Source organism: Coregonus clupeaformis, chromosome 20 (genome assembly GCF_020615455.1).
Source record: "Coregonus clupeaformis isolate EN_2021a chromosome 20, ASM2061545v1, whole genome shotgun sequence".
Classification (NCBI taxonomy): domain Eukaryota; kingdom Metazoa; phylum Chordata; class Actinopteri; order Salmoniformes; family Salmonidae; genus Coregonus; species Coregonus clupeaformis.
Window position 1 is genome coordinate 61302694 of NC_059211.1, and position 23042 is coordinate 61325735.

The following is a 23042-nucleotide window of genomic DNA, read 5'->3' on the forward strand; positions in this document are numbered from 1 at the left end:
GCGATTATGGTTAAGTGCCTTGCACTTCGGCACATCGACAGATTTTTCACCTAGTCGGCTCGGGGATTAGAACCAGCGACCTTTCGATTACTGGCACAACGCTCTTACCCACTAAGCTACCTGCCGCCCCGTAATATAGAGTTAAAGAAAAAGCCTGACAGCTCCTCCTGACGACTATAGTCATCACCCAACCTATCTCACTTAACCGAACTTCGAAAGCCGACTTCTTCTCTCCCGGAGGCGTGTGTCTTTGGATGAGGGCTCACCGACTATGGTAGTATAGAGATAGGGGGAAGGTGATCGCTTGTTCCAACGAATGTGACGCTCTGTCTATATATAAAGTCGATGGAGGATGCTTTGATCTATTGGTTTGTGTGTATGATCTCCTGTGTCGGCTGAGGTCAAGTGATCTCCCTTTTTTCTTCAAATGCCATCGCCCCGCCTCCCTCGCAAACCTAGCGCTATGGGGTTGCCTATAAATAGGCTACTACAGTAGTAACAAAATAATAGAACTTCCTTGAAGCGTGATGACCGGCTTGTTCAACTCACTGGAATATTATGTTGCTGTTTCAATCCGCAGCTTCCTGTGCGCATTGGGAAAAGTCTAAACCGGATCATTGGCTATAGGCTACCGTCTCCAGGTGTCATATGCGCAGGTAAGTAGCATGATGACTACTCATTTATTCTCAATCAGGTGGGTCTGTAAAAAAAAAAGCATAATGTCGGTGTGTGACAGTTGTTATGACCGCTATTCTCACTCAGTCGGTCTGTAACATTTTTTTCATCAAGTCGGTGTGTGACAGTTGTTGTTATGATCGCCGTGGGTGTTCCTCAATAAATACATTGCTTGAAATAGCCTACCTAGGCCTTAAAGATGATTACATTTCATAAATGACAATTATTCAATAGCCTGTACACTTCCTTATATTATTCAATAGCCTGTACACTTCCTTATTTGTATTTGATGAACAGAGACATACTAATGCTTGATGTGGAGGGTCGACTGTTTACAATAACAATGACGTCATGTAACAGACAGTAGACTCAGCCACTGGATAATTTTTTTTTTGAGGCATTAACAACTAGATCAATTTAGAAACGGGTTATATCATCAACCGTAACCAATAAGAGGCGGGACTTCCGTTTCAGTTGCGGTGCAGTTCTCCACATCAACTGCTGTTTTATCACTGCCAGAGCCTAAGAAAATATCTAATAATTGATAGAAATAAATATAAATTATAAAAATATATATACATTATATTATATAATACAACAATGCATGGGCTTGTCATTCTCAACTGTTACAAGTTAATTTCTGTGTTATCAATAGTGGTGCTTAGGCTAAATTAACACTTTTTGCCTTTTGCTTATTTCTGAAAAGATTGTTTGAGTTAGATTAATAATATTTGTATACAAACAACATACATGTCTCAGCTACCATTACACACTGTAACTACGTTTCTAGGAAATACAGAAGTGCATTGTTACAATTGACCCCATCAGCAGGGTTAAATGTAACAGCTGCAGGGTTCAATGTAACACCTGTCTTCAATTGTACAAATAAGGGTTAATTGAAAAATGTTATGATTTGAAACTGATATTTGGATGAAAATACACTAAGTTGACAAATAAATATTTTAATTTTAATTTTTTGCCATGTCATATTGACCAAAAACAAATTATCCCAAATTTATATATTTTATATTAGCATTCAAAAGTATGAATTGTACTTTTTTTTAAAGGTATTATCTTAGTTGTACTGGGAAACTTGATGTAAAGAAGTTAAATGTTATATCATTATGTGAATGTGTCTAAATACCATATAAAATACCATAGAATCTTAGGTAAGGGGTCAATTGTAACATGCATTACATTTGACCCCAATTACTAATTTGAATCTAATCTGAATCTTTTGAAAAAAATACTACAATAATTATTGTCATCAACTAATCAAAAAACCTATTCTTACAGATAAATGATATATGAATAGATACATGGGGAATGTTCCACTGGTCAATAAAAAAAAATAGAGGCGGCAAGACTATTCACTTTAGGCCCCAAAACACTTTTTGGTCAATAAAACTAAAATAAAATAATTGATTGGTACTCCTAAAACTTCTCACGTATGTAGAGACACTAAACAAGTATTAGCACATTGAATAACAGCTTTCTAAGTGGTTTCTAATTTGAATTATGTAGCTGTTACAACTGACCTTGTGTTACTTTTAGCCCCGGTCTCCCCTATATCAGCCACCATGGCATGCTGTTGTTAGGAGGTGAGAATACTACCACATGTTCCATAAAGGCCAATACCTCTTGGCAGAGGACGCAGCATGCTGTTAATGTTCCATGACCATACCATCCCAACCTCATTGGCTTTTCTTGTCTTGTTTCAGATAGAGGAGAACTCTAGCCACCCTTCATACCAGGCTGATGTGTATATGTGAATGTGTTAGTGTAGAAGTGTCAGGCCTTGCGGTGCTGAAGCAGCACAGAATGGTTTGTGGGTATTACAGGGATACAGGCTGTACTGTGCTGTTGCAGTAACGCCCGGAGAAACATGGAGAAAAAGGATTGGAAGAGTGCAAGCAATACACTAATAGTTCCACCTGCTAGGCTAAGTCCTGGAGGGCCACGGTGTATGCAGGCATTTGTTACAATCTAGCTCTAAAACACCTGATTCAACTAATTGTGGTCTAAGACCACAATCAATTAAATCAGGTGTGCCGGAGCAAAAGCCTGCATACACACTTTAACCCTCCAGGACTAGAGTTGCCCACCCTGTGCTTACACCCATCCTATCCTCTCAGACCAATGATAAGTGTCTAAGGCAAGGGCTTGAGTTCAGACTGGGTACACGAGAGGATGGCTGTGATGTTATGTGCATGTCTGTGACAACGTGAGTGAAGCCTGGACGTCCGAGGCTAGTGACCGCCATTCTGTGACTGGCTGCCTTGCTGTAGCAGCACGTAAATATTGGAGTTCACCACTGCTGAAGCCTCCAGTATTGACGGTGCTGTTGAAGCAAAGCATTGCCGTTCGACATCAGTCTATGGGCTACCTGGCTGAATTAAACAACATGTTTATTTTTATTTTATTTATGTTTTTATTTGTATTGTTGATCAAATAAATTCTCAAATCTATTTACATTTTGAAAATTGTACTTTTGGAAATATACTTTAGGACACAGCAAATTGATATGTCAAATACAATATACTGTATGAATAGAGACTAACAGTGAGGTGAAAGATATTGACATTATGGCCCTCAATATTATTATCCTTTGTCGCCATCTCCTGGTCAACCCAGACAATAGTCTGAAGTCCACTGATATTACAGAACTGGACATGGAAAGAGAACTACTTCAGACTTTTGAGATGCACCCTGACACTTTTGAGTTCACTTATTTGTCTTTCCTTCACCAAGCTTGCTCTGTGTGTCCTCTCTTCTGAGATGTTCTGCCCTGTTGGTTTCACTCAGTACAACGATCTGGGTATTCCTACTTCTTTCAAACATGTAGCATTCAATCTTCTCCTCTGGGGAAACTGTCCTTGTGCCTATCAGGCGGAACCCATCCTTCAGAAGGGTGTCTACCAGCAGGCCCAGGACGTTGGTGCTGTTGAGAAGCTTTCTGTCGTCCGGCTCAATAGTTACAAACCTGTAAGAGTAAAACAATGCAAGTTTGGTCTTTAAAAACGATGCATAATATAGTGCTTTGAATAAACATACAAGAGTTATTACTGATCCAGTGTTTCCCCTATCATTACACAGGCGAGTGCCTATACACTAGGCAGCTACCTACTCCCCCTATCCCCCTCCTGCCCCCCGGACTTCTCACATCCCCCCCTGCTGCTTCCCCAATGGACATTCCCTCAGGGACATTCTACCTCCCCAATGGACATTTACCCTGCCCACACCCCCCAATGGACATGTATTAGTGTTACAGTTGTAAATATGTTTATATTTTAATTATTATTTGTAATATTGTTTCATTCACTTCTCTTTTTGACCTGCACTGTTGGAGCTCGGAGCTTAAGGATTTCACTGTACCCTACAATTACATCTGCAACCCTCTGCATGTGACTAATAAACTCATCATACAGTATGGAGCCCTTGAGGAATTGGACAATGGGAAACGCTGAGATTTGTATAATAGCCTACAGGTGAGTGTGACTTCCCTTCACCTGGCAGAGAAGTCGTCCCTGGCTAGTTGGTCAGTCCCACAGTGGAACACCAGGTCGTGGTGAGAGGGTCTCTGGACCGGTACAGGACGAGGTGTGTTGGAGTTCTGAGGCAGGTGTGGAAAATTCCCATGCAGATTAGGATGTTCCACGAAAATTGATATCTTTGTGGCCAAAGCCTCCAGAGTTTTGTTGTTGGAGCAGAATATTCGGAAGAATCCGTGAGTTTCCTGGACAGAGAAGCGCAATTCTAGAACCTCAACTCTGGATCGATGGATGTTCCTCTCAACCCAAAGTGCCAATGGATACAAACCATAGAACTGTGCCTCTTGAGCCAAGCCATTGTAGTCAGAGAATTCTGCTGGCAGGGTGATTTGATCTGTCCTCATATAATCCAGGATGTATTTAAAGAAAGTCCAATCTCTATCTACAAAAACTTGCCCACTGATAACTTTAAAATCTGTGTCTTTGCCGTCGAGGATCCTAGCTATTCTTGAGTCTTGGTGTCTTCTGAGAGTTGACAGAGTAGTGGTGAATTTTTTACCTCCAATATTGAATGTTATTAAGTCCTGGGCACTCATGTTTAGATGACTGACAGTTTAAATCATTGTAGACTAGAATGGGTCGGAGGACAGGAGTGGTATTCAGTGAACATATCCTGGCAACACCAACTGTAAACAAAACAAATCTCCTGCTAGGTGAGTGCAGTCACAACTTCAGTTGGAGAGGTTGGTGACAGTACAGAATGTTACCACTAGGAGGTAGTGTGGGCCACAAATTGAGATTGATCATTGAGCCCCAATGAATTAAATTGAATACTGAACACAAGAGGTTGGAGGCACCTTAATTGGGGATGACGGGCTCGTGGTAATGGCTGTAGCAGAATTGGTATCAAACACGTGGTTTACATGTGTTTGCTGCCATTCCATTCGTGCTGTTCCAGCCATTATTATGAGCTGTCCTCCCCTCAGCAACCTCCGGTGGTACTAAATGTACTACAGTGAGGTTGCCCCCCCGGGGGGTTGGGTTGGCTCTTGACAGTAGACGCTGGTCTAAAGTTACATCTACATTCATTCAACATGGGATTAGCATTATCCATTATCCTTTTTTTGTTGCGTTGTTTCAGTTTTGTGTGTCTCTTTTATTCATACTACCCTCCTGTCCTTTTAGTTCATTAATGACAGTGAGTGGCACTTAATCTGCAATGATCTGAAAAAACAGGACGGGTAATATGTGAAAGAATATGTTTCTGTAGTTTCCTCAAGTGCAATATGATAATGTATATTTAGTTGTAGATAATAAAGTAGGTAATACATTAAAGCAATGCTAAACAACCAAATGTAGCAGTGATTTTATATTTTTTTGTTCAAATATTAGTATAACTACATTTGTGTGGATTAACAGTAAAGTCAATTAATTTTTTGTGTTTAATTTGTGAAGCATTGATCTTCAGTGACTCCAACACCATCATTAAGTTTGCCGACGACACAACAGTGGTAGGCCTGATCACCGACAACGATGAGACAGCCTATAGGGAGGAGGTCAGAGATCTGGCCGTGTGGTGCCAGGACAACAACCTCTCCCTCAACGTGACCAAGACAAAGGAGATGATTGTGGACTACAGGAAAAAAAAGAGGACTGAGCACGCCCCCATTCTCATCGACGGGGCTGTAGTGGAACAGGTTGAGAGCTTCAAGTTCCTTGGTGTCCACATCACCAACTAACTATCATGGTCCAAACACACCAAGACAGTCGTGAAGAGGGCACGACAAAGCCTATTCCCCCTCAGGAGACTAAAAAGATTTGGCATGGGTCCTCAGATCCTCAAAAAATTCTACAGCTGCACCATCGAGAGCATCCTGACTGGTTGCATCACCGCCTGGTATGGCAACTGCTTGGCCTCTGACCGCAAGGCACTACAGAGGGTAGTGCGTACGGCCCAGTACATCACTGGGGCAAAGCTCCCTGCCATCCAGGACCTCTATACCAGGCGGTGTCAGAGGAAGGCCCTCAAAATTGTCAAAGACTCCAGCCACCCTAGTCATAGACTGTTCTCTCTGCTACCGCCACGGCAAGCGGTACCGGAGTGCCAAGTCTAGGTCCAAAAGACTTCTCAACAGCTTCTACCCCCAAGCCATAAGACTCCTGAACAGCTAATCATGGCTACCCGGAATATTTGCACTGCCCCCCACCCCATCCTTTTACGCTGCTGCTACTCTGTTAAGTATTTATGCATAGTCACTTTAACTCTACCCACATGTACATATTACCTCAACTACCTCAACTAGCCGGTGCCCCCCGCACATTGACTATGCAACGGTACCCCCCTGTATATATAGCCTCCCTACTGTCACTTTATTTTACTGTATATATAGCCTCCCTACTGTCACTTTATTTTACTTCTGCTCTTTTTTTTCTCAACACTTTTTTGTTGTTGTTTTATTCTTACTTTTTTTGTTTAAAATAAATGCACTGTTGGTTAAGGGCTGTAAGTAAGCATTTCACTGTAATGTCTGCACCTGTTGTATTCGGCGCATGTGACCAATACAATTTGATTTGATTTGATTTGATTCATAATAAAGTAATCCCTTTTGGGCTCAAATCCAACCTACCTGTCAACAACAGCAAGCAATCAGTGTAAGGTAGCCAGCCATAGCATAGTTGATTAGCAAGTCGTTTGGTAGCAATGTACAATATCTACATTGGAGACTAAAAAACAACTGATATATTGCAGCAATTTAAGGGTATCAACTAGTTACATTGAGCAACAATGTTGCAAGGAAATCGGTTACATCAGGGGATGCACGCGTACTAGCCATGGGTCCTCCTCCCCCAACTGACAGAATTCCGTGGCTCCTCCTTCTCGACGAGATTATCCCATCGCGGTGTATCACGTCTGGCTACCCACCCTTCTGCAAAACAGCAGTACGTTTTCCCTTTTCCAACCGGAGCTTCAAGCGCAGGACTAGCTAAACATCCCGAACACAGACAGCCATGGCAGAAAACGCCGACTTGGATAACCACCGAATTAAGAGCTTCAAAAACAAGGGGCGCGATGTCGAGGTGAGAATCTAGCTAGGCTAACGTTAGCTGGCTGGCTAACTAGCCGTTAGCAACGAGTGCTAGCGAACACTCGGGGTTACCTAGCTCCCTATTCGGTTTGGTTGCTGCAGTATTCATCGGCTGTCCTTGTTGAAGTTGTCTTTTTGTATAAAGTGTCGCCGATTATGACAAGATACCATCCACATACACTAACTAGCTAAAGTTTATCATGCGGAGCGGGCGCGGCCTTTCGCATGAAGGCCTGCTAGCTAGCCAGAAAAGTTGCTAACTCTGTGCTAACTAGCAGCTAGTTAGGTTGTGAGTATTTTTTTTGTGTGGAAATTAACTAGTTTGGCACTAACCAAATGAAAGTAATAGTTATAATTGGTAAAAGGCACCAGCCAACTAACTATCTTGATGTTCATGGGCATGGCATTTGATATTTCGAGTTGGCAAGTCAGTCACTGTAACTGAGATAGATACGCTTACCAGTTAACCAAACCAGCTAACCATAGTTAGTTGTATGTGTCAAAATGGGTGGATGATGCACATTAACTGTTACCCAACAACTAGCACAACTCAATTTCCACGGCTGCAACAGTTGAGATTCGGCGTTATTAATCAGTTGATGATAATAATATACCCAGATAACTAGTTAGTTAACTACCTACGTGAATAAACATAACTTACAATTAATTATCCCAGTGACCGCAGGGTGGGTGTTTTAACAGACAAACAGTGAGTCAGAGCAGATGTACCATAAAAACACCATAGCACATCTGGAACTAAAGCTAATGATGCTACTGTCACCATGCTGATACATTAAACCTCGTATGATTAGGGCCGCACATTTAATTCATAGGGACATGCCATGCCATTTCCCTTGTTTCTGTATTTGCCACACCTCCTTAAAATAAATGTTAATAACATGTTAAGAGTATCCCTATCTATTATGTATTAGAAACACAGTGGTCTCGGACGGAAGGCATGCTGGTTTCATGTCCATCTGGTATGTGCTATATTGAGGGGAGAGGAAACAGAAGTGCGACATGGTTGTTTTGGGGCCCAGTGCCAGTGTGACTTGCACATGTCTGACGACCCACCAACCCCACTGACAAGCTACTGCAGCAGCTAAGCCAAGAATGCTAGATGGATCACTTGCTGTCAGAAACGAAAGGCCGTGTCCAGATACAGACCCTATCCTTTAGGCACTGAAACCTATCCAGTCCTATCTGATCTCACCCTGCTCCTATGGGGCTGAATTCTACGGCATGAGAGAGGACACATACACACAGCATCTTCAATGAGATTTAGGCTGTTTACAGACTTCAAGGAATGTTAAAAGCTGTAGGTTACAGAAAATTAATTCCTTTCACAAGTTCTGACCTACGCCACCACGGAGGGCCACAGTGACTGCTGTGTATGATGTTGTTACAATACAATAATATTCCCAACATATAACAGGATACTTCACAATAAACATTGGCTATGCAGAATAAGTAGTATTCAAATGTAAAAAAAGGTTGAAGACCTCTGGTGGGTTGTCCATGAGCTGATGCAGCCTTCCCTCTCACAGGAAGTCTCCCTCTTGTCCCAGCATGGAATGAGTGTCCCAGAGAAATGCCTGGCATTCCATACATTTGATCGATCGTTGTTGAGTTTCAGAGGTCTCTGACTTCCTCCTCCCAGCTCGCCAGCTGAGCCACTCTCAGGCATTCTCTCATGGCTGATTCACTATCCTCCCTAAAACACAGTTCCCGCAAAAGATAGTGTCGACAAAACTTTGTTTTCCGTCTTCAATAGATAGTGTTTCAAACACATACGGAACCACGTCAGATTTTTGATGCGACCTCGAGCTAGGGTGTCAGATCAGGGGCAGCGTTTTGCCAGCAACAGCAGGTCACACCTTTGAGTCGGTGGATAAACACAAACATAATCATTGCTTTCATGAGGAAGGTTACACAGTATTAGTAATATGAACCAGGATACCCTGACTGGCAGTCAAGTTAACATGATCCTCTGCCGCCTGTTGCCAACATGCAGCAGTACACTTGTATTCTAAAGCCCAGTCTGTAAACAAAATGGAGCCAGTCCCAAATGACAAACATTGCATGTGGTTTGTTTGAGTGTGTATGGGTTGTCTTTTTAATGATCCAGGAAGTAGGCTAATCTCTGACTGTGTTCTCCTCTCTCTCTTACAGACTATGCGAAGACATCGCAATGAAGTGACAGTGGAGCTGAGAAAGGTGAGTAGAGCATCTCAGTTGACTGTTTATAGTTCAGTCGCATTCAATGGACTAACCCATTAGCCTATTTCTGCTGCTCCTCACACTGAAATGAGAAAGGCTAAATCTCCACGCTAGCCTCTGAGTGTCACCCTTCACCTCTCCCACCCTACCACACCCCTCTGGTCCTGGCCCACTCCACAGATGCCATTCCAGCGCTGCCGTGTATGTCATGTGCCTCTTATCTTGGTATGCATCAGCATGGCACAACAGACACTCACTCACTGTCAATTTAATTGATACATGCAAGCCCTTTTCCCAGCCTGTTCAGTCTTTCTGGGACTTGGATGTTAGGTGGAAGCAGGATTATAGAATTATTTCATCTTTATTTTGACAGGGAAATGTTTCAGTCTCTGTTTATCAAATTGGCCGAGACAGAGCAGCCTGTCCATCCCCTGCCCCATATGGGCTGTTCTGTCTGCGGAGTCATTTTGTTTCTAAATAGGAGTGTGTGTGTGTTAGGAAACAACCCCCCTCTTAAGCTCAGGTTGTTGTTGAAGAGTCAGGATGCCTTGGCTGTATTTAGGTCACCCCCCTCTCTCGCTCTCCTACCCTGTGAGAGAGGCCTGGCTGGTCTTACCCCTCAGCCTTGGGGAGGGTTTCCCTCTCCCACCCTGTCAGAGAGGCCTGGCTGGTCTTACCCCTCAGCCTTGGGGAGGGTTTCCCTCTCCCACCCTGTCAGAGAGGCCTGGCTGGTCTTACCCCTCAGCCTTGGGGAGGGTTTCCCTCTCCCACCCTGTCAGAGAGGCCTGGCTGGTCTTACCCCTCAGCCTTGGGGAGGGTTTCCCTCTCCTACCCTGTCAGAGAGGCCTGGCTGGTCTTACCCCTCAGCCTTGGGGAGGGTTTCCCTCTCCCACCCTGTCAGAGAGGCCTGGCTGGTCTTACCCCTCAGCCTTGGGGAGGGTTTCCCTCTCCTACCCTGTGAGAGAGGCCTGGCTGGTCTTACCCCTCAGCCTTGGGGGAGGGTTTCCCTCTCCCACCCTGTCAGAGAGGCCTGGCTGGTCTTACCCCTCAGCCTTGGGGAGGGTTTCCCTCTCCCACCCTGTCAGAGAGGCCTGGCTGGTCTTACCCCTCAGCCTTGGGGAGGGTTTCCCTCTCCTACCCTGTCAGAGAGGCCTGGCTGGTCTTACCCCTCAGCCTTGGGGAGGGTTTCCCTCTCCTACCCTGTCAGAGAGGCCTGGCTGGTCTTACCCCTCAGCCTTGGGGAGGGTTTCCCCTCTCCCACCCTGTCAGAGAGGCCTGGCTGGTCTTACCCCTCAGCCTTGGGGAGGGTTTCCCTCTCCTACCCTGTGAGAGAGGCCTGGCTGGTCTTACCCCTCAGCCTTGGGGAGGGTTTCCCTCTCCCACCCTGTCAGAGAGGCCTGGCTGGTCTTAACCCTCAGCCTTGGGGAGGGTTTCCCTCTCCTACCCTGTCAGAGAGGCCTGGCTGGTCTTACCCCTCAGCCTTGGGGAGGGTTTCCCTCTCCTACCCTGTCAGAGAGGCCTGGCTGGTCTTACCCCTCAGCCTTGGGGAGGGTTTCCCTCTCCTACCCTGTCAGAGAGGCCTGGCTGGTCTTACCCCTCAGCCTTGGGGAGGGTTTCCCTCTCCTGGCCTGCGGAAGCAGAGAGCTCTGGCCAGGGGCCAGCAAGTAGGTTCATCAGACACACTGGCTTGTTTTGGACGTATGACTGTATAGCAGCTGCTCTGGGTAGAACCACAACTATTCCTCTGGACGTATGACTCTATAGCAGCTGCTCTGGGTAGAACCATAACTATTCCTCTGGACGTATGACTCTATAGCAGCTGCTCTGGGTAGAACCATAACTATTCCTCTGGACGTATGACTCTATAGCAGCTGCTCTGGGTAGAACCATAACTATTCCTCTGGACGTATGACTCTATAGCAGCTGCTCTGGGTAGAACCATAACTATTCCTCTGGACGTATGACTCTATGGCAGCTGCTCTGGGTAGAACCATAACTATTCCTCTGGACGTATGACTCTATAGCAGCTGCTCTGGGTAGAACCATAACTATTCCTCTGGACGTATGACTCTATAGCAGCTGCTCTGGGTAGAACCATAACTATTCCTCTGGACGTATGACTCTATAGCAGCTGCTCTGGGTAGAACCATAACTATTCCTCTGGACGTATGACTCTATGGCAGCTGCTCTGGGTAGAACCATAACTATTCCTCTGGACGTATGACTCTATGGCAGCTGCTCTGGGTAGAACCATAACTATTCCTCTGGACGTATGACTCTATGGCAGCTGCTCTGGGTAGAACCATAACTATTCCTCTGGACGTATGACTCTATAGCAGCTGCTCTGGGTAGAACCATAACTATTCCTCTGGACGTATGACTCTATGGCAGCTGCTCTGGGTAGAACCATAACTATTAGAGGGGACGGTGCCAAACTGAACTTAGATCAGCATCGGGGGGGGGACTTCATTCCACTGGAATATGACTGAGCTAGAGCTGAGATGATAAAGTGAAAATGATTGACACCGACGATACCGATCACTTATTGCAGGCATTTAGCTGATATCGTTCATTACGATAAGAAGCCTGTACTAGAGAAATGTGAAGTTTGAAATGAAATACATTTGCTAAAATGGGTGATTGGTAATGGGGCAATTGATGGCTACAACCATCATACTAGTAGTTTAAAGGATACTTTTAAACTGTGGTGCACATCAATGTTCGAAACTTTATCACATAAATTCAGACAATTTATCTTTGTTCATATCTCCCAGCTCTACTCTGAGCCCTTGGTTTTTGCACTATGTTGTCCCAACATGCCCTCTCAATGAGGCTTGCAGAAGTGTTTCAGGAAGTGTGAGCTGACCAGCGGTTTTGTAAAAACATAGAGTAGGCTTGTATGATTTGACGACAGTATTTTTGGTGTGAGAGAACTTCTGTTTTTGCTACTAAATAACCATGGCCTACCCCTATAGAAAACGAAAACTGCAGGTAGCTTAGTGGTTAAGAGCGTTGTGCCAGTAACCGAAAGGTCGCTGGTTCTAATCCCTGAGCCGACTAGGTGAAAAATCTGTCTGTGCCCTTGAGCAAGGCACTTAACCCTAATTGCTCCTGTAAGTCGCTCTGGATAAGAGCGTCTGCTAAATTACGTAAATGAAACCACCAATGTAGGTTGAGTGACACAGCAGTTCTCTCACATAGCTGTATGTGTGCTGCAGAAGGGAACAGTCTGTGCAGAGATGGATGCATTCCTCCGTCATGCTCTCTGCCACTAACGTCACTGGGAGGTTATGGGAGCAGTCTTAGGCTTTAGGAGTAAAGCAGGGAATCTATTCCCTGACTGTGTGGGTGAATGTTTCCAATAGCATTCACTTCTATATTCCTTATAGGATTCAACCATTTTATTTGTTTGGTTTTATTTCTCCCCAGAATAAACGAGATGAGCACCTTCTGAAGAAGAGGAACGTTCCACAGGAGGAGAGCCTGGAAGACTCAGACGTAGACTCTGACTTCAAAGGGGTCAGTCAGTCCTCATTGTTTAACTACAACTTCAAGTTCAGGAATGACAGGAATATGTTTCTTAGCTCTAACCTTGCTACAGTGAGGGAAAAACGTATTTGATCCCCTGCTGATTTTGTACGTTTGCCCACTGACAAAGAAATGATCAGTCTATAATTTTAATGGTAGGTTTATTTTAACAGTGAGAGACAGAATAACAACAAAAAAATCCAGGAAAACGCATGTCAAAAATGTTATCATTTTAATGAGGGAAATAAGTATTTGACCCCCCTCTCAATCAGAAAGATTTCTGGCTCCCATATGTCTTTTATACAGGTAACGAGCTGAGATTAGGAGCACACTCTTAAAGGGAGTGCTCCTAATCTCAGCTTGTTACCTGTATAAAAGACACCTGTCCACAGAAGCAATCAATCAGATTATAAACTCTCCACCATGGCCAAGACCAAAGAGCTCTCCAAGGATGTCAGGGACAAGATTGTAGACCTACACAAGGCTGGAATGGGCTACAAGACCATCGCCAAGCAGCTTGGTGAGAAGGTGACAACAGTTGGTGCGATTATTCGCAAATGGAAGAAACACAAAATAACTGTCAATGTCCCTCGGCCTGGGGCTCCATGCAAGATCTCACCTCGTGGAGTTGCAATGATCATGAGAACGGTGAGGAATCAGCCCAGAACTACACGGAGGATCTTGTCAATGATCTCAAGGCAGCTGCGACCATAGTCACCAGGAAAACAATTGGTAACACACTACGCCGTGAAGGACTGAAATCCTGCAGCGCCCGCAAGGTCCCCCTGCTCAAGAAAGCACATATACAGGCCCGTCTGAAGTTTGCCAATGAACATCTGAATGATTCAGAGGAGAACTGGGTGAAGGTGTTGTGGTCAGATGAGACCAAAATCGAGCTCTTTGGCATCAACTCAACTCGCCGTGTTTGGAGGAGGAGGAATGCTGCCTATGACCCCAAGAACACCATCCCCACCGTCAAACATGGAGGTGGAAACAATATGCTTTGGGGGTGTTTTTCTGCTAAGGGGACAAGACAACTTCACCGCATCAAAGGGACGATGGACGGGGCTATGTACCGTCAAATCTTGGGTGAGAACCTCCTTCCCTCAGCCAGGACATTGAAAATGGGTCGTGGATGGGTATTCCAGCATGACAATGACCCAAAACACACGGCCAAGGCAACAAAGGAGTGGCTCAAGAAGAAGCCCATTATGGTCCTGGACTGGCCTAGCCAGTCTCCAGACCTTAATCCCATAGAAAATCTGTGGAGGGAGCTGAAGGTTCGAGTTGCCAAACGTCAGCCTCGAAACCTTAATGACTTGGAGAAGATCTGCAAAGAGGAGTGGGACAAAATCCCTCCTGAGATGTGTGCAAACCTGGTGGCCAACTACAAGAAACGTCTGACTTCTGTGATTGCCAACAAGGGTTTTGCCACCAAGTACTAAGTCATGTTTTGCAGAGGGGTCAAATACTTATTTCCCTCATTAAAATGCAAATCAATTAATTGTTTTGTTGTTATTCTGTCTCTCACTGTTCAAATAAACCTACCATTAAAATGATAGACCGATCATGTCTTTGTCAGTGGGCAAACGTACAAAATCAGCAGGGGATCAAATACTTTTTTTCCCCTCACTGTACATGATGTAAACTCATAGCTATAGCAAATCTCACCTAACTCTTGTTTTTTGTTTTGCAGCAAAATGTAACACTAGAAGCCATCTTACAGGTAAACCTACATTCTGTCAGGGTTGTTGGGGACCACTTTAGTTTGTTGAGATCCACCCCGTACATACATCTTGAGATGTTGGCGCTGACCTCATGTTTTCGCTCTCCTTCCTGTCAAGAATGCTGTCAGTGACAACGGACTCATCCAGCTCAGTGCCGTGCAGGCAGCCAGAAAACTCCTGTCCAGTGACAGAAACCCCCCCATCGACGACTTGATTAAGTCCGGCATCTTGCCCATCCTGGTCAAATGCCTGGAGAGGGACGACAAGTAAGTCTTCTTTATGGGGGGGAGGGGAGGGGAGGGGAGAGACAGTATGGGTCTCAGGGCACCTTTGCCCTGGAAGACTAATTGAAAGATGAGGGCAGTAAATTGCCCCTGTGGTAATACTGTGATGCCCCCGTTCTAAAGTCAGAGAGGGCGAAAAGAGAGGCGGCGGTGAAAACTGGAGCGTGAGTGAATGAGTGGGTGGACTAGCCCTGTATGTGTCAGACTGCTCTCTCTCTCTTTCCATTCTCTCTGTCATGCTCTGGGGCTACTGGTGTACCCTCCCCTCTCCTCCGCATGGCTGGGCTACTGTGAACACTGAAGCAGAGACACACACACAGACGGATAGGAGGGAACGTGTGTGTTCCGCTCTGCTGCACTAGCGCTGCCCCACAGCTGACAGCTCTCTCTGTTCAGTGGTGGGGGTGGGGAGCGATTAGGGGGACTCCCCTGGACAGGGACTGGTGAGAGGGTGGTGGGGGCAGGGGCTTGATGTGCGGGGTGGGGTGTCAGGCGTGGACAGGCACAGGGCTGCTGGTGACGTGGGGGGATTTATGTGTTGTGTAGACAGAGGAGGGTGATGGAGGGGATTGCACTGCAGAGGCAGGAGCGTCCGTCGATGCCTGTGAGACATGTATACCAGACAGAGGTGAGGGTTAGTGGTGATGCAGGTTAATGGGGATATGGATTGTTGATGTTGATCAGCAGCAATGTGCTGTTGGCGGGCTTATTGGTTGTGTCTGGGGACAGCTTCTGTTTATCCCTTCATATAGCTAGCCTCATTTACCCTCTCTCCTCTTCCCCAGTCCCTCTCTCCAGTTTGAGGCTGCCTGGGCGTTGACCAACATAGCATCAGGGACGTCACAACAGACTCAGGCTGTGGTCAAATCTAGTAAGTAGTTCCTAGTTCTTATGTGGCCCAGATTCAAACTGAGCCACCAGGCATACATGATGTGCCTGTCTAAATGAGCAAATCTATCCATCTGGTTCCTGGTATAGAAACACCTGCTCTCAACTGTCTTCCCCATCTCTCTGTCTCTTGTCTGCCAGACCCTCTCTCTACCTCTCTAACTAATGTCTCTCTACCTCTGTCTACCTCTCTCTAACTTATGTCTCTCTGTCCTCTGTCTGTCTCTCTGTCTACCTCTCTTGTCTGCAACGTTGTCTAACATATCGGTCTGCCTTTCTCTCTACATGTCCAGATGCAGTGCCGCTATTCCTGCGGCTGCTACAATCTCCTCACCAGAACGTATGTGAACAGGCCGTGTGGGCGCTAGGCAACATCATCGGTGAGTGATGACACACACACACACACGTACATGCACACACACACTGGGCGATGCCAGTCAGTCACACACACCTGTGTTCTCCCCCTGCAGGCGATGGACCTCAGTGCAGGGATTACGTCATCTCCCTGGGCGTGGTCAAGCCCCTGCTGTCCTTTATTAACCCCTCCATCCCCATCACCTTCCTCCGCAACGTCACCTGGGTCATCGTCAACCTCTGCCGCAACAAGGACCCACCGCCCCCCATGGAGACAGTACAGGAGGTATGACAGACAGACAGACAGACAGAGAGGTGTGTGTGTGAGACTCAGCACAGTCATTCAATCTAACTGAATTATAATCTTCCCATAGACTCAGAACGTACCTATTGTGTCGTCAATATTAGCTGAACCCTTTGCCAAACAGCTCTGGCTGTGTTCCATGTGTTTGGCTGTGAGGGGAAGGCAATCAGACGATGGGGGTTTGATTAGGGAAAGTGGTCTGGGACTTTGTGGGTGCTGCCAAGCATTCTGCTTCCCTGTTCCCAACCATCCTCTAGCCCAGTCCTGGAGGTCTGCAGTGTCAGCCTGCTGAAACAGAAAACACCCTGGCGCCTGTCTGTTGATCTGCTCAATAGAGTCGCTTCATTGTACGCCTACACTCATTATAATAATAATAATATGCCATTTAGCAGATGCTTTTATCCAAAGCGACTTACAGTCATGCGTGCATACATTTTTGTGTATGGGTGGTCCCGGGGATCGAACCCACTACCCTGGCGTTACAAGCGCCGTGCTCTACCAGCTGAGCTACAGAGGACCTGACTGACTGACACTCTCTATCCTCTCCTCCTCTTCTAGATTCTACCTGCTCTCTGTGTATTGATATACCACACTGATATAAATGTAAGTATCACCCTACTATCACAACAGCAAAGGTAGTTGGTTTGCCATTTCCTATGTAAATTCCCTGGTTAAAACACCCTCCTCTCTCTCTCTGTGTGGTCAGATCCTAGTGGATACAGTGTGGGCCTTGTCCTATCTCACAGATGGAGGGAACGAACAGATTCAGATGGTCATCGACTCGGGGGTCGTCCCCTTCCTCGTCCCCCTGCTCAGCCACCAAGAGGTCAAAGTTCAGGTATGTGTCTACTTCCTGTCCCCCGATTTGGAAGTGGGATTAGGGCTGTTATGGTGTCCGTATTACCGCCACAGCGGGGGTCACAAGTCATGACCGCAGTCAAATTCCACGTGACCGTTTAGTCACGGTAATTAGGCTGCTGATGGTCATTAGTAGCCTACCAAACTTGCTAACTGCCTGGTACTCGGCACTCTATTGTCCCTCAATCACTCTGACATCAATGCAAATGTTTTCAAAAATCAAATCAAACACTCCATGAGAGCTCATGTTGCGCAACATTTCTATAGGTTATGCAATTGCGTGAGAAAACAGAGTGATGGCCTCTATTAAAGAGAGGAGGATCCAATCAGCTTTCTATAGGCTAGGCCTACTATATTTATTTCTCAACTTTCCTAATATTAAGCACATTGCTTCTCTTTACAACAGGAGTATAGCCTACCTGGCTGGCCTGAAAATGAACCATGGGAAAAGTGTCCTCCATTCGCTATTTAAGTGCATAGGTGACATACACTACTGTTCAAAGGTTTGGGGTCTCAAACTAGACACTAATGTATTTGTCCTCTTGCTCAGTTGTGCACCGGGGCCTCCCACTCCTCTTTCTATTCTGGTTAGAGCCAGTTTGCGCTGTTCTGTGAAGGGAGTAGTACACAGCGTTGTACGAGATCTTCAGATTCTTGGCAATTTCTCGTATGGAATAGCCTTCATTTCTCAGAACAAGAATAGACTGATGAGTTTCAGAAGAAAGTTATTTGTTTCTAGCCATTTTGAGCCTGTAATCGAACCCACAATTGCTGATGCTCCAGATACTCAACTAGTCTCAGTTTTCAGCTGTGCTAATATATAATTGCAAAAGGGTTTTCTAATGATCCATTTTCTTCATATCATGTTTCTTTAGACCTGTCTAAAATAAATAATGGATTTATTGTGATGGTGTAGGCTATATTAAATGGATTTATTAGATGTTCCAAAGGTCTGCATCAGTGGCTTGTAGGCTATGCGTGGAAGCCAGATGTAAATGTGTTTGTTAATTAATGGTAGATTACCGTGAGACCGGCAGTTATTTGCTTAACAATCACCGGCTAACAAAATGTCATGACCGCCACAGCCCTAAGTAGGATGAAGTCGCCCCTACTCTGATCTAAGGTCAGTTTTCTGTTTTCCCTCTAATAGTTGAGGTTAGGATTGTGGGAAGGGTAAGCTGATCCTAGATCTGTGCCTATGGGCAATATACCTGGAATTTACTGTACGGAATGTGTGTGACTTCCTGTGATGTCATTAACCACCTGTGATGTCATATCCTATAGACTGCAGCTCTGAGGGCAGTGGGGAACATTGTGACGGGGACAGACGAGCAGACGCAGGTGGTGCTCAACTGTGACGTCCTCTCGCACTTCCCCAACCTGCTCACTCACCCCAAGGAGAAGATCAACAAGGTAACAGGCACACTTGTAGATGCTATTGGTGGCATATGTTTGTTTTGCTGTAACTAAGTACTGTTGAAATGGGATGGACCCCAGTGTTGTTTATTTCCAAGAGTATCTATACCTCTGTGTAACGGTCTCAGTCGTACTCATGTGATCCATGGTGTGCGTGTCTGTGGGTTTCTCTCAGCTGAATGGCTTCCTGTGTGTGTGTGTATCCCTCCCGTCCACTAGGAGGCGGTGTGGTTCCTGTCCAACATCACAGCAGGCAACCAGCAGCAGGTGCAGGCCGTCATCGACGCTGGCCTGCTGCCCATGATCATCCACCAGCTGGCTAAGGTGAGTCACTGAGCCCTTATGTAGCCCCTATGCAGCCCTACAAAGCATTATGTAGCCCCTATGCAGCCCTGCAAAGCATTATGTTGCCCCTATGCAGCCCCGCAAAGCATTATGTAGCCCCTATGCAGCCCTACAAAGCATTATGGAGCCCCTATGCAGCCCTATAAAGCATTATGTAGCCCCTATGCAGCCTTACGAAGTATTATGTAGCCCCTATGCAGCCCTATAAAGCATTATGTAGCCCCTATGCAGCCTTACGAAGTATTATGTAGCCCCTATGCAGCCCTACAAAGCATTATGTAGCACCTATGCAACCTTACGAAGCATTATGTAGCCCCTATGCAGCCCTACGAAGCATTATGTAGCCCCTATGCAGCCCTACGAAGCATTATGTAGCCCCTATGCAGCCCTACAAAGCATTATGTAGCCCCTATGCAGCCCTACAAAGCATTATGTAGCCCCTATGCAGCCTTACAAAGCATTATGTAGCCCTACAAAGCATTATGTAGCCCCTATGCAGCCCTACAAAGCATTATGTAGCCCTATGCAGCCCTACAAAGCATTATGTAGCCCTACAAAGCATTATGTAGCCCCTATGCAGCCCTACGAAGCATTATGTAGCCCCTATGCAGCCCTACGAAGCATTATGTAGCCCCTATGCAGCCCTACGAAGCATTATGTAGCCCCTATGCAGCCCTACGAAAGCATTATGTAGCCCCTATGCAGCCGTACAAAGCATTATGTAGCCCCAATGCAGCCCTACAAAGTATTATGTAGCCCCATGTCCTTGTGGAGATCTGTAAGGAACACTACCCTAACCACTGACAACCTCTCTCTGTGTTTCTGTCTGCAGGGAGACTTTGGCACACAGAAGGAGGCAGCTTGGGCCATCAGCAACTTGACAATAAGTGGAAGGAAAGATCAGGTATGTTTTACCAGGGCTATTTCCATCAATACCCAATCCATACAGTGTTATGTTTTGTATGGTCCTGATTGGCTAGTCTGGTTTACCTGTCTGTAGGCAAAGCAAGGCCCTGATTGGCTGATCTGCTATGTTCTACCCGACCCTATAGGTGGAGTACCTGGTGCAGCAGAATGTGGTTCCTCCGTTCTGCAGCCTGCTGTCTGTGAAGGACTCCCAGGTGGTCCAGGTGGTCCTAGACGGCCTCAAGAACGTCCTCATCATGGCCGGGGACGAGGCCAGCACCATCGCTGAGATCATAGAGGAGTGTGGAGGTAAGTGTGTGGGAGAGTGCTTGTGTGTCAATTCACCGTTTTGCCATTCTATGACAGTGTAATGGTGCTACTGTGCAGCACACATTCTAGATTGATTCACTGTGATTGACTTTCATGCTAATTCCTCTCTGCCCGTCAGGTCTAGAGAAGATCGAGAACCTTCAGCAGCATGAAAACGAGGACATCTACAAACTAGCCTTCGAGATCATCGACCAGTACTTCTCAGGAGACGATGTGAGTACCTCTGCTCTGACAGAAGCCCTCCAGTTTGCACACGGTTAGAACCCGGCGCTGTCCTGACAGTGCTGTGCTGGGTGTAGGATGTGTGCTACAGAAACACAGGGCCTTTTCCTCCCCTTCCTCTATCAATGGGGTAAGACGGAGGAATTGGCTATAGGCCTTGTTACATAATTCTATATGAAATCTCATGAGAAATGCTCCTATGTTTTCTGTAGTGACAATGGATATAGTCTCCACTCCCGGTGTGTTGGTTCATCTATGGCGCTACCCTGATCCATTTATTTTCCCTCTCTCTTTTTAGATCGACGAGGATCCTAGCTTGATCCCCGAAGCCACTCAGGGCGGAACCTTCAACTTTGACCCCGCCACCAACCTGCAAACCAAGGAGTTCAAGTTTTAAAGGCAAACCTCCACCTAGTATGTCTAACTCTCTAGCTGCTCCGCACCCTCCAGTCACCTCCTTCCCAACATCAATCACTCACTCACTAACAACAACAACAGTTCAAGCACTGAAGGAAGGAAGGAAGGATCATTATTATCCATCTCTTTTCAAGCGTCTCACAGCGATGCTTCTAAATGTTCCAGAAAGAAAACAACACGCCTCGTCTGTCATTCCTGCAGTTGCCAAAAAGTTGCTATTGTCCTCTCTTTCTTACTCAGACACACACACACACACACACACACAACACTGAAGAGATTGAAGTAATCCGTGTGCATGGACCTATGATCTTGTTCTACCAATCATCATATCAGCAAAGAAGAGGAATGGTCTCATTTAAAGGCGTGCTCTTCTCTGGAGTCTGGGATCAGAGCACGTTGGACACCGTGACTGAAGACACTCAACCTCCGAGTTAATTGATCCTTTTGAGGAGTATGGACAGCATCTAGGCTGTCCTTTGTTAAACATTCTAATTGATGACCTCATCAAAGGGCTGTTAATTATTCAGTTCTCATTGAACTACATTGTTTTTCTGAACAGAACACTGAGAATGAATGCTCTCAAAACGTTCTCAGAGTGTAGAGAGGATCTTTACAATGTGGAGAAGTGAGCAGTCGACATATACCCAAGTGGACTGAACAGAACTCAACAACCGCCCACCACTATAATATTATTCATTTTTCCTTTTAGTTGTGAAATCATCATGAAAAACAATGGATTTAAAGTACAAAAAATATATATTTAAAAAAATAATGCAACAGTGAAATTCTGAAATTAACAACAAGGAAGACTTTGTAGTATTGATCTATGGATGGCTTGCTGGTGGAAGGGTTTTTGTTTGAGAGGAGGAGGAGGGGAGGGGGAAGGGAGTTGACCTGGAACCAAACGCACCTCTCCTCAACCTCTAAACTGGGTTTTGGATCAGCCCCTCTTTCCAGGTTCTATCCTCCGAACGAGAACCCTCAACAACAAATAAGCCTTCAAAACCAGGCTTCAACTGGGCTTTTCGAAAAGACACCTCTCCTCTGGCAGGGGAGACAAATCTTCAGACATTGAATTTAATGACTCAAGAATTTGAGGAAATATTTTGGAAAGATATATCGGTAGAGGGACAGAGAAAGACAATGTAACACTGATTTCATCTGTGGAGATTCCACATCGGCAGTTTCTTTTCAGTCTTATGCACACTTCAGAGTTGTCCCTCCCTCTGCTTACTGTGTGTGGAAAGCAATGTTTGCTTCAATAAGTCAAAGCTATGGTTGCATTGCAATGGTCCATTGACCATACAGTTGTTCCATATTTTTCTCTTGTTCTATATGCTACATCTAATTATACAATTGAAGAGTATTTCCCCAACTGTCTGAAGTTCGGTCTGTACAAAGCAGCTGCATGTTGCTAGTCATCCATCGATCGGTTCACTTTGCGAGGCTGTAACATTGTAGTTTTGGTTTTTAACGTGTAACGTGATCGATGATGACATGATTGAAAATTGTCTCGCTCTCTTGTGAACTGGACTTTTGTCTTGATTTTCCTAAAGCATTTATTTGTGAAGGGACTGGAAACAAAAATTACATTTGGACTAATGTAGTTATGTTTTGGCTGCTAACTACTGAGAAGGAATGGGGATTATTTCAGGGGAGCAGCCCACGCCTTTTTGGACTAGCCATTCACAACTGATGAACAAAGTCTAGCTGGTGTACAGTCATTGATCTAGATTCTAGAGAGACATAGAATGAGAGCCACTTTAAAGAATGGAATTGTAGTCTTGTATCAGAAACTGATACAAGCTTATGCTTTTGGGCAAGATTTTTACTTGCTAACGAAACATGTACTAAAGAAGAAAAAGCAACAGAGAGCATTTTGGCCTCTGTCTTACTTTTTATACATTTTAGAATCCATATCTCTTTAAGGTGGCTCACAATGTTTCTTTCAACTCTTGTGCATATTAAAGAAAAGAGTGAGTTGAAATCCA

At 45.4% G+C, this 23042-nt stretch overlaps 2 protein-coding genes across 4 annotated transcripts; one reads left to right on the plus strand and one right to left on the minus strand.

Annotated features, from left to right (window-relative positions):
* The first annotated feature begins 572 nt into the window (after positions 1-572).
* On the plus strand, positions 573-23042 carry kpna3 (karyopherin alpha 3 (importin alpha 4)). 2 transcript variants are annotated; one of them, XM_045205628.1, is made up of 16 exons: positions 573-656; positions 9425-9469; positions 12902-12991; positions 14697-14726; positions 14845-14993; positions 15797-15882; positions 16193-16279; positions 16370-16539; positions 17116-17160; positions 17264-17395; positions 18700-18828; positions 19051-19155; positions 20009-20080; positions 20229-20391; positions 20531-20625; positions 20933-23042. In XM_045205628.1, exons 2-16 carry the CDS (start codon positions 9428-9430, stop codon positions 21029-21031), a joined length of 1494 nt encoding a protein of 497 aa, XP_045061563.1. In that variant the 5' UTR covers positions 573-656; positions 9425-9427; the 3' UTR covers positions 21032-23042. The 2 variants fall into 2 exon arrangements, with proteins under 2 accessions (XP_045061563.1, XP_041728010.2); XM_041872076.2 differs by lacking the exon at positions 573-656 and adding an exon at positions 7056-7244.
* On the minus strand, positions 3052-6921 carry LOC121558676 (putative potassium channel regulatory protein). 2 transcript variants are annotated; one of them, XM_041872077.2, is made up of 3 exons: positions 6794-6921; positions 4185-4852; positions 3052-3658 (listed from the first exon to the last, which is right to left on the minus strand). In XM_041872077.2, the coding sequence occupies exons 2-3, from the start codon at positions 4760-4762 to the stop codon at positions 3400-3402; spliced, it is 837 nt and encodes a 278-aa protein (XP_041728011.1). In that variant the 5' UTR covers positions 4763-4852; positions 6794-6921; the 3' UTR covers positions 3052-3399. The 2 variants fall into 2 exon arrangements, 1 of the variants encoding a protein (XP_041728011.1); XR_005998581.2 differs by lacking the exon at positions 4185-4852 and having other exon boundaries at positions 3577-3658.

Excerpts from the sequence above, each read along its gene's own strand:
- LOC121558676 (XM_041872077.2), bottom strand. The coding sequence starts at position 4,762 with ATGAGTGCCCAGGACTTAATAACATTCAATATTGGAGGTAAAAAATTC. Across the intron at positions 3,659-4,184 it reads AGGGACGACTTCTCTGCCAG|GTTTGTAACTATTGAGCCGG; the intron begins GTGAAGGGAAGT and ends TTACTCTTACAG.
- kpna3 (XM_041872076.2), top strand. The coding sequence starts at position 7,176 with ATGGCAGAAAACGCCGACTTGGATAACCACCGAATTAAGAGCTTCAAA. Across the intron at positions 14,994-15,796 it reads TGCCTGGAGAGGGACGACAA|TCCCTCTCTCCAGTTTGAGG; the intron begins GTAAGTCTTCTT and ends CCTCTTCCCCAG. Across the intron at positions 16,540-17,115 it reads CCATGGAGACAGTACAGGAG|ATTCTACCTGCTCTCTGTGT; the intron begins GTATGACAGACA and ends CTCCTCTTCTAG.